We start from the raw sequence: 11,600 nt of genomic DNA, 5'->3' as shown, positions 1-11,600 counted from the left end.
TTCTGAGAGAAAGGCAGGAAATTGTGTCAGGCTCTACACAGATATGAAGTTCTGCATCCCCACCCTCTGTCCCTTTTCCCAACTTTATTGTCCTCCTATTTCATACATTTATTTGGTGATATGTGTTGTATGTCCCCTCTTCTAAACCATGAGGCACAAGAAAGCAGCAAGGTTATCCTGTTTATCCCCAGTGACCACCTCAGCACCTGGCACATAGTAAGTGTTCAATAAACATCTCTTGGTTGAAGGAACAAATGAGTGAACGAGTGGAAAACATTATTTTTATCCAATAAACTGTGAAGAGTGTAGCAAGAAAGAAAAGTACAACAGTGTGAGGTATGTCTGGCACTGCTAGGGAAGACAGTGTCCACATCACAATTGAAGCTTACTCCTTGGAGAAACAAACTTTTTATTTAGAAGCCTTTTTGATCCCCCCCCAAAAAATCTAAAGTGCTCTAATACTTTGATGGTATCTTCTAGAATAGCAGAGCAAACAGATGTACAAGAAGATTGCAAATTAGCAGCCCCAGGGCTGAGCATCAGGCACCGGAAGTGCTGCTGTCTCCTTGACACAAAAACACCTTATGCCAGAGGCCAGGAGGGAGCCCTGAGAACAACTCTAGACTCCACTGTATCTTTAAAGACTGTGTGACCTTCAGTAAGGTTCTAAATTCTCCTGACCCTCGGTTTCTTTATCCAAGAACAGGCATAAAATTAGAGTTCAGAGCTCATATTCCAATGAGGTACATTGGCAATCTTAGCAAGTGATATTAACATACAAATGCTTAAATAATCTAGATATTATTAATGACATGATTATCACCCAAATTTTTGCATTCATCTTTTCTTTCTCATACTGCTCATGCTTCCATCCCAGTTCTCCATTGTGCCTCCAACTCAACTCCACAATGTCCCCCATGACCTTCAATGGAAACTTTTTTCTATTGTAAAGCAACTTCCCTGTCCTTCCGTCTTCCACTTCTTCATCTCCTGGCTTCATCTGAAATCTGAGTTTATGGCAAGAACACTACTTCTCTCTGGGGTCTTCTCAAGATGAAGCGGCTCCTGTCCCACTCCTCTCCCACCGCAGGGCCAGGTAGAGACCAGCATTCTTGTGCTTCCATGATGGCACTTCCTCATTCCTACATACCTTTCCCATCATCTTCTTTGAAGCATATGGATGTCATTAGACCATCCACTTCCCCTCCCTCTGGCTGTCAGTTACTGGCCTTGATCAGTTCTTCAGCTCAGTGTTCCCTTTCATTCCTGTTGATGACATCAGTGTGGACAACTTTGTAACCATGTGGCACAATGCCACTTATTCAGTAGCCTTATCCCCTTGCACAGTAAACTCCAATCCAACCCAGCCTCTGTTTCTAAGTAGGGTCGAAGTACATGCTAAATAACACCACAGGAATGCAATTAACAAAACCCACAAGGTGGGAAACCACAGAACAAATGTCTTGGTTTCTCTGAAGCATAAATTGCAAAGGAAAAGGAAAGGAGATGGGGCTGGTGGTGAGGAGCTCTCAGATTAAAAGTTAAAAAAAAAAAAAAGCCAAAACAAATGAAGTGTGTGGACCTCTTTTGGATCTTCGTTTACACTTTCATCTACATCTTTAAATCTTCATTTAAAGAAAAGATGGATGCAAATAATGTTTTTTAAAGCAACTTTATTTTTTTAAAGCAAGCAGAGAAATTTGAACCCTGACTTGACATTGGATGATATTAGAGAATTAGTGTTGATTTTTAAATCCATGTGAGTGAAATTGTATGTTTTTAAAAGTTCATATATATATATATATATATATAGAGAGAGAGAGAGAGAGAGCGCGAAATACTTATAAACAAAATAACTTAATGTCTAGAAATTGCTTCAAAGTAATCCAGGGGGGATAGATGGGAAGAAGTGAGTTGGGTGGTGTAGGTGTAACAAGATTGGCCATTAGTCAGTTGAATCCAGATGATAGATACATGGGGGCTTTTTATATGATTCTCTCCACTTTTGTATTTTCCATAATAAAAAGTGGAAGGAAGCAGGGCTTGGTGGCTCACGCCTGTAATCCCAGCTCTTTGGGAGGCCGAGGCAGGAGGATGCTTGAGACCAGGAGTTTAAGACCAGCCTGGGCAATGTAGTGAGACCCCATCTCTATTTTTTTTTTTTTTTAAAGGAAAAAGTAGAGGGAAAATCAATGGGAATGACTCATCCATCCTGGTAGCCTTCCAATCATCACCCTGCTACCCCACCACTTGAGTTGCACACCCACAGTCACATGCTTGGACTTTGGCTCCTGGAGCTGCTCCAGCCCCTCCGGCCCTCCCATTCTCCTGCTCTTTGACCACACTGAGGCTTTTCATCTGAGGCCTCCCCATACTCTCCCAGTGTCTCAGATACCTTTGGACTTCATCTCCTGTCTCTGGTCTAAACTGCATAGTTCCGCACTTTGACCCCTCTCTGTATCCCTATCATTGACTCTCTCGCCCTCTTGTCCTTGCACTGTGCCTAGATGCGAAGCCTGAGCCTACACTAGTCCAATTAGTCACCACTGTCTATTCTTACACCCAAACGGCAGCAGGCCACCTAGTGCATGCCAATGGAAATCACAGCAGCTTAGTTATCTCCAACCTCAGTGAACCCCAACACTGTGGAACAACCTTGAGTGTACCCCTGTGTCCTCTACTGACTATCTCAAAGCATCTCCTTTCATGTCAAAAGTCACTCATCACTCTCAAAAGGTGACTAGTCTTTCACCAAGAAAAGCAAGACCACCAAATTCAAAGTCTGTTAACTTCTTCCTTCACAAATTGTAAAATTCTCCCCACCTACTCCTGAGTGAATTTTGTTCCAAAAGAAGAGATGACTCAACAGAACTGTGTTCTAGAAACCACTTCTGCTTTTTGAGAGAAGTTGAGGTACCATTTGTTACTCTTTTAGAATCTTCAACTCTTTATAATATATTCAATCTCTCTCTCATTCTCTCTCTCTCCTCTCCCTGACTCTTTCAATACTTTTCCATCTAAAGATAAAAGGCTCTCCTTCTAGCTTTTATTTCCTCTTACCTTCATTGCCAAACTACTTGTCACCATTCATTCTTCAACCCACTATCATTGGGATTCTCTCTCCTACACTACCTCACTGAATACTCCTATAGTTACCAATGACCTACAGATTGCCAGGGCCAAGATATTATTCCATCATTATCTTACTTACCTCTTAAGATGACACTAATGGAAGGCACCAGGGAGGCACCGAAGAACTCGGAGACTACTCTGAGAACACAGCAAGTGAAATCCACTTATAGGGCCTATGGCTATGGCCAGGCATCAGCAGTCTTACACAAGAGACTTTTGGAAAATATATGAGCAAAAACCTCAGAATCATTCAGATCGTTAGAGTGTATTTAGGAGACAGGACTAGACTCTTGCATAAACTAACAGTGGTTCTCAAGAAGACTGTACAAACAGAAAGGGCTACTTAGCCCAGGGGAGAGCAAAGGCATCCTGTGGTGTCACCTCAGAGAGTCAAGGGGCTTGATGAAAGTTTAAAGGAGACCTTCACCGTATCACTATTGCTTGAATCTAAGAATGAGAGTGAATTCATGTACTATACATGTCATTAAAAATAAGTTCAGAGACTGAAGATTCTAGTAAAAGAAGTCAAAAATCAAAGAGTACATGCTGGATCATTCCACATATATGAAATCAAGAAAAGGCAAATTAATCTATCGTGAAACAGGCCAGAACAGCTGTTACCCTTAGGTTGTACAAATGGAAGTGAACATGAGAGCGCCTTCCTCTGCTTCCCCTTCCAGGGTTGTTTCACAGGTAGGTGCATATGCAAAAATTTATTAAGCTGCCCAATTAAGATTTGTGTATCTGGGCCAGGTGTGGGGGCTCACACCTGTAGTCCCAACACTTTAGGAGGCTGAGGTGGGCAGATCATGGTGTCAGGACTTCGAGACCAGCCTGACCAACATGGAGAAACCCTGTCTCTACTAAAAATACGAAAGTTAGCCGGGTCTGGTGGTGGACGCCTGTAATCCCAGGTACTCAGGAGGCTGAGGCGGGAAAATTGCTTAAACCTTGGGAGGTAGAAGTTGCAGTGCAGTGAGCCGAGATCATGTCACTGCACTTCAGCCTGGATCACAGAGCAAAACTCCATCTCAAAAAAAAAAAAAAAAATTGTGTGTATCTTACTGCATGTAAATTATACTTCAATTAAAAAGTAAATAGAAAAGCTTTTTTCCAAAATGGAAAAAAAAAAGAGAGAGAGAGAGAGAGCTGTGAATCGGGAGTGGCATCCCTCATCCAAGATCATATTTAATCCAGTGAAAACTAGAGCATTAAATATTCAAATTACATAGCTAAGGCCCTGCTCTCTGATCCCAGGCTTAATAAACCAGCTTTGTGATTCCAGTTTGACTGGTCAGGTAGCTTGCTCCCTTAATTTAGCCGTGTGCTTATGTCCACATACTTGACACTTGGATGGTTTCCTTGTTGATTAGTAAATTGGCATTCTAGCCTGGAGCTTTCAGTCTTCAGAAACTCACTTAATATTTATTAGTGGTCCTGGCCTCAAAAGATTCAGACAGCTTCAGAGTCTAACAAACTTTGCTGCTTTCCTGACTCCACAAGCCTTACCTGCTGAGGCCTTCTGGCAATGAGACAGATGTGCTGCCTCCTGGCAATGCCTAGCTTTGGCTGTGCTGTTCCAACAGTGACTGATGGGGAGGAGAGGAGGGGTGTCTGGGATGAGTCCCAGGCTTCACAATCCCACTTCTTCTGCACTTTTTTTTTTTTTTGGGGGGGGGGCCGTGGCTCTGACTGAGGTTTCACCATTTCTCAGCCTCCTCATTGCAGCTGCCTCTGGTACCTCTGCTTTCCATCCACCCCACCTCCCTTTCCTCTGCCATGCAGAGACAACATCTATTTTGACCTTTACAGTGGTTTCCCAGTGCTGCATGGTCAAGCCCAAACCACCACACTTAGTTGAGATAACAGTTTTACTTAATCTGTAGCTACTCTACCCCTGCACCCACTTGCATATACTCCTCTTCATCCAGTATTGCTCAATGGTGGCGTCACTGGCGTTTGGGGTGGCACAATTCTTCATTGTGCGGAATCATCCGGTGCATTCCAGTGGATTTAGCATCCCTGGCTCCTGCCCACTGCGTGCTTATTGTACCCACCCTCAGACATTTTGACAACTACACATGCCCCCAGATATTTCCAAACACTCCCTGCTGTCCCTTTTCCAACTGGCTACTTCCTACTGATTCTTCATACCACAAGCATTGGCCTGAATCTTGTGACATTGCCATCTTCTCAGGTCAAGAACATCAAATATTGGCTATTTACTATGATTCAACTGCATAGTACTTCTTCTGGAAACCCTCAGGAACGATGCTCGGTGACTTTCTTTATTAAAGTGCTTGCCACCCAGTGTTGTAAGAGCTGCTTTACTCCTTCCTGCCTCTCGCCACATTGCTCAACCTTAATTATCTAGCAGTAAGTTTCTAAGTTTTAAGTCACTTCATCTCTGTAGCACTTGACACAGTGCCCAGCACATACTAAACGTATGTGTGATGAATCAGCACACAGGATGTTGAGCATACTTTCCCCGATGATTCAGTGTTGCTGTTCCTGAGGATGCAGACGCCCTAGGGGACAATTGAGCCACTTACTCTTTTTTGGCTCCACGTCAAATGACCCACCACTGCCCTATTTTATGGATTTATGTGTCTTGATTTTGCATCATATCATCAGTGTGCCTGCCTCCAGTGATCCCGTGTGTTCTTTGGAACCCGAGGCACTCTGTGAACGTTGGTGCATGAATGTAGTGATAGTTAACTACTGGATCCGAGTCTTTTCATCCTATTGCTGGGCTCTTACCAGGTTTCACACGTTTGGGGGCTCCCCTCTGGTTAGCAAGGCAGTCACTAAGAACTCTCTGAATAGTCACTTTCCTTTCAGAAACTGCTTAAAGGTGACTCTGGAGGACTTTTAAAGGGAGAAATGTTCGTATGCTGAGATATCCTGGCTGGTGACAGAAGGATGGAAGAAGTGATTCCTGAAGGTATATTCTAAATGGTGGTTGTGTCCCTGTAGTCAAAAGGTGTGTGGGCATGGTTTCTTATTTTAAACAGTTTTTTAAAAATCAATAAACATTGGGTTATGAATTTCAGATATAGGATCTTTTTCAACTTTTAGTCTGGATGACTTTGAATTAAAGAAAAAATAGAACAACTGTTCCATTATAATTCATGTAAAATCAAATCCAGGGCCATGAGGGGCCGAGATAAAGGGAACAACTAGAAGTTAGTGGCAACTGTAATTTCTCAGACAATTCTTACATTTTCTGTGCCTGGAAATGTTTTCAATACACATCATAAAAATGATATATGACTCAATCAGCAAAATAACTTTTTGTTTCTTTATTTTCAATATTTGTCTTATTAACATTTTTCTTATTTTATGATGTAATTACAACAATTTAGGAGACAGAACAATATAAACAAAAGAATGTTAAATAGTTTTTTTAAAAAAATAGCTTGTTGCTCTTGAGAAAGTCCATATAATCTTATTCCCCCCCAAACATAATTTTATACTTTGCACTAAACCAAAATAGCTTATGGAAAATTAGTATTAAATAGCTAAACACAGAAAACCTACAGCTATAAATAACATAAAATACAGTTTAACTTGAATGTGATGCTTAAACAAAGCAAACTATGATGCAATATGAATCAACTTCATTAATTGGACAAGTCCCAATGAGGCGCAAATTAGATAAGCACTAAACCCTCCATCATGTGCAAGTGAAACCTCCAGCCCCAGGAAGGTTCTTTCTGTTCTTGGGCTAAGTCCAATTCCATTCCAGAAAAGCCACAGTTTTTACATCTTGTTGATTTTTTTGCTGTAAAATGAAAAAGAAGAAAAGCGTAAGTAATGACGAGGTGACTGCATGGGAGGAATGACTTTGGTACCTAAAGGTTGCTTCATCTGCCCTTAATCTCAACTCAGTATGTCAAGCAGCTCAGAGTTCAGATGAGGAAATTGAGGTTTAGAGAGGATGGCCCTTGCCCAAACTAACTCAGCTCATTAATGACAGAAACAGGATATGTACACATTTCTTGTGTCTCCAAGTTCAGTGGCTATGGCACACGGGTGTTAGGTGCCTTCCATCTGTTGATAAAGTGTTACTGTCTGTTATTGTCAATGTAAATCAGAACCATTGATCTCTGTTTAACTAATGTTTATTTTTCAGTTTTTAACAAACAACCAAATGCTGGATTGCCTTTACATTATATACATAGGAGGCATCTTTGCAACAAGAATCAGGCAGCTAGTAACTATCAAATGCGTAGAGAAATCTAATACATCATATAAGAAATCAGTAAATTAAAATAATAATAACGATGATGATCTACAGGTGGAAAAATGCATTCTTTGTGTTTGTGGTCCAACTCAAATTTTCCCTTGAAAAATTCCACAATAGTTAGACTAAAGAATCTCAGAAAACCTACGGTCCACCCCTTTGAATACTCCTCTTTCCTCAAACCTTTGCAGAGGCTAAATGTCAGTGTAACGTACCTGAGGCGACGTACAATAAGTTTCACCCAGGTCTGCTTTGGATTTGCGCACACAGACAGCCCTTTCTTTGTGTGAAAGCTGAAAAATCAGAACATTTGATTTGTGTTTAATGAGCTTTTAAGTGGGTTTTTCACAGAACGTACAACGGAGACTTTATATTCCAGTTCATTACACACTAAACACTTCAGTTGACGAGGTAAAATAAAATGCAAAAAAAAAAAAAAAATGCTTCTGATGAAGATTACTGCTAAATGAAAGTGATTCTCCCTTTCTCTGCAATGTAACAAATAATAGTACAATGGCAGAAGACAAAGTCCCAGAATTGTCATATAATTTTGCTATTGGTGGTTGCATAGAATATGTATGTATCTGATCAATAACTTCTGTAATTCCAAAATATAATATCCTATATAAATCAAGAAAATTATATGTGATAGTATAATTAGTCTGAGATTTTACTTTTGGTCTCAAACATTTTCTGGTAGAAGATGCTCATGTCAAAATATGTATCTTCCATATTTTCCTAACATATCACTTTAATAGCCTTAGAAAGTGATTTTTGCCCTATACTAGTTCCTTTTGACCAAACAATTTTTAAGAAAGGAAGTTTTTGCCTTATTCCAGTCCTGTTTAAAGTGAACTTTGAAGTAGGTATGTACTAAGACAAAGCTATCTTTGCCACATCATTTCTTTCTTTTTAAGATAAGATCCTATGTTCAAAACATCAGTAATTTCTGAATGAAACTCTAAAAAGGCAAACATTTTTAAAACTGAAGTTTCTAGGTATTCCTGATACAATTGAATTAAAATCAATTAATAACTTACATGACAGCATTGATGTCACAGGTTTCATTGGCCAGCTGCTGTGTGAAGCCCACAATAAATTTAGGATGAAGGATACGGTCTGTATATCGAAGACAGCAGTCAAAGTTGCTTGCTGCTAAAAAAAGTGAAAGGTATTGGGTCCACATGAACAAACTTATCCTATGACTGGTATTATAAAACTACCTTAAGTTGTGAAAAATCTAGTGAATCTCATGTATATGATGAATAAACCACTTAGTGGAAGAGTTTCAATGCCTTCGAAACCTTTGTAAGGTTGTTGAGAACCAATTTAACATAGTTTACAGTTCTTTGGAACAACAGTTTGTGTGCTGAGAAGTTTTGGTTCGATAATACAATTGAGAAACACATGACTTCTCGTAAGTGGGATATCTTTAGTAAGAAACACAAAATGACAATATTTCATTTCAGTTCACTATAATCATTCAAGAATATGAGCACCCCCTTCCTTACTGCTTGAAAGAACCCTTATGTAGATAAACTTCCAAAAGCAGAAAATGAATAAATTGGCAGATCTTAATCTATTATCTGGCTACTAAGTATTGAGAAATAGAGCTACAAAGGGAAATACGATTTATAGGAGTGAAAACGCTTTGAAATTGTCATGTTAGCTAATAGGAATGTTTAATTTTGTTCATAAAAGTTCAACACGTGGTTGGGCATGGTGGCTCACGCCTGTAATCCCAGCACTTTCGGAGGCCAAGGAGGAAAGATTGCTTGCCTCCAGGAGTTCGAGACCAGCCTGGGCAACATAGTGAAACCCTGTCTCTACAAAATAATGTAAAAAAATTGGCCGGGTGTGTGGCACACGGCCATGGTCCCTTTTATTCAAGAGGCTGAGACTGGAGGTTCACTTGACTCCAGGAGGTTGAGGCTGCAGTGAGCAGTAATCATGCCACTGCACTCCAGCCTGGGTGATGAAGTGAGATCCTGCCTCAAAAATAAATAAATAAATAAATAAATAAATTCGATGTGCATTTTCAGGAATGCACCTGTTGCTAAAAGTGATGTGTGACTATTGAGCAATAAAGCAATACTTGGACATTCCCTAGTCAGATAACAACATGCTGTCAGGTAAGGGATTAATGTTATTTCAAAGTTGACAAGCAATGTCCCCCAGGCCTTGTGGGAATGTTGATGACAGGTATTATAATCTACTTCTGAAGGATGAGTTTTGAACTTTCCCAAAACTATTAAGTTGGGAGGTAAGAAAGTTGGGGACGTGGGAGTATTCTCTACATTTCAAAACAGCCCCATCTACTGGTAACATCACACACTTTGTATCACTCCCAGAAATAGCACTTTGGCTTTGTCCTGAAGTTTAGGGGTCTCTAAGAGCCCACCACTCCCCCAATCTGCTGAGACTGACAGCAGAGAGGAAAGCCTGATCCGCAGCAGTAACTCTTCTCTCCTCCACTCCACAATGGGCTGAAAACTTCCATCACTCCCTCTTGTGTACTTTCAAACAGTTTTCCACCCCTTAGGGACCCCCAGTTGAGCTCAAGGCTTAAAGGAAAATGAAAAGTCTTTCTCCTGTGCTAGCAGAAACAGCGACACTTACCTTCTGATTCACTGCAGAGGTAGAGTAGCAGCACTGACATCAAAGCAGCCAGGAGCAAACTCTTGCTACAGCACATGGTTTTTTAGCTCAAAGAACAGATCTGCTCAGTGCTGGGTACCCAGTGCTTCGGGAGCGCTGTTGTGTTCTGCCAGCAGCCTGGGATGGCTCTATTTATAGCAAATAATTGGGAATGTACACAGAAGGTGTGTTACCACATGGGGTTTTCCCCGTTGATCAACCGGCCCCATCATGTCATCATAAAAAAAAAACCCGCAAGGAAAACTTCCTCCTTTTTCCTCATATTGGGAAGATGCAAAGGTCAGGGTAGGGGATAGGAAGTTGAGAAAGGGAGAAATCCTGTTAAATTCTTTGGATTTGCAAAGAGCAAAAGCAGCTCAGCCCTGTGGCCCAGAAAAGACTTTCATTCAGTTTCAACTTAATCTTTTTTGCATCTGAAAGTAGAGGAATAACAGCGATACAAAGGTCAGCCCCACACAGGAACATTCCAGCACTCCTATTGTTATACCCTATTTGCTTTCCAGAGCCAGTCAAGGAGGAGGGGGAGGAGGAGGAGGTGGGATGCCAGGCACACTCTGGTATGCATATACTATCGCATGGTTGATGTTCAGCTGTCATGAAGAAGACGCTGAATTGCTAGACTAACATTCAGATCAGATACTATAACAGTGCTACAGTACTGTCCACAGTTAGACCGGAAAATGTCAGTCTTTAAGTAAGGCTCAGACCTCATCTTCATCTTGATTTAATGTCAACTCTTCTAAGAATCTTATACATTCACATAGGTTTAATCAATATTGCAGTTCAGAAAATAATCCTTACCTGCCTTTAGCTCTTCATGATGATGTACTAATATAACTCAATATAGAGCCTCAGAATGGTTGAAGAAAAACCTACCAGCAGTAGCTAGTCAGCAAAACAAATGTCAAATAATAGTACTAATGATGATAATGTAATATGACTCCCTAACCTAAGGCAGAAGAAGAGTTCTCCACTAGACCCAAATAGGTTGAAAGTAAAAGGATAAAAAAAGATGTACCAAACTGTAAACAAAAGAGAACCGGAGTTGGTGATGCCTATATCAGATAAAATGGATTTTTTTAAATGTTACTAGAAATAAAGAGGGACTTTCATGGTGACACAAAATTAACCCACTGGGAAGATATAAAACCTATAACCATCCATATACCTAACAGTAGCACCCCAAACTACAGAAAGTAAAAACTGACAGAATTGAAGGGAAGAATAGGAAATTTTATTTTATTTTATTTTATTTTATTTTATTTTATTTGAGACAGAATTTTGCTCTTGTTGCCCAGGCTGGAGTGCAGTGGCACCATTCTCGGCTCACTGCAACCTCCGCCTCCCGGGTTCATGCGATTCTCCTGCCTCAGCCTCCTGAGTAGCTGGGACTACAGTCATGCACCACCACGCCCAGATAATTTTTGTATTTTTAGTAGAGACAGGTTTCACCATGTTGGCCAGGTTGAACTCCTGACCTCATTACCGGCGTGAGCCACCGTGCCCGGCAAAATGGGAAATTTAACAATAAAAGTTGACAGCTTTGATACCACATTTTCACTAA

General features: G+C 40.6%; 1 protein-coding gene across 2 annotated transcripts; it reads right to left on the bottom strand.

The window, feature by feature from the left end:
* Positions 1-6,420: 6,420 nt before the first annotated feature.
* Positions 6,421-10,144, bottom strand: LOC105473970 (C-C motif chemokine ligand 20). 2 transcript variants are annotated; one of them, XM_011728243.2, is made up of 4 exons: positions 9,998-10,144; positions 8,419-8,533; positions 7,594-7,671; positions 6,421-6,916 (listed from the first exon to the last, which is right to left on the bottom strand). In XM_011728243.2, exons 1-4 carry the CDS (start codon positions 10,071-10,073, stop codon positions 6,895-6,897), a joined length of 291 nt encoding a protein of 96 aa, XP_011726545.1. In that variant the 5' UTR covers positions 10,074-10,144; the 3' UTR covers positions 6,421-6,894. The 2 variants fall into 2 exon arrangements, with proteins under 2 accessions (XP_011726545.1, XP_011726546.1); XM_011728244.2 differs by having other exon boundaries at positions 8,419-8,530.
* Positions 10,145-11,600: the final 1,456 nt, after the last annotated feature.

The sequence above is a fragment of the Macaca nemestrina genome, chromosome 11, assembly GCF_043159975.1.
Source record: "Macaca nemestrina isolate mMacNem1 chromosome 11, mMacNem.hap1, whole genome shotgun sequence".
Lineage (NCBI taxonomy): Eukaryota > Metazoa > Chordata > Mammalia > Primates > Cercopithecidae > Macaca > Macaca nemestrina.
The sequence above is the reverse complement of the archived record's forward strand: the minus strand, read 5'-3'. Positions and strand labels throughout refer to the sequence as shown.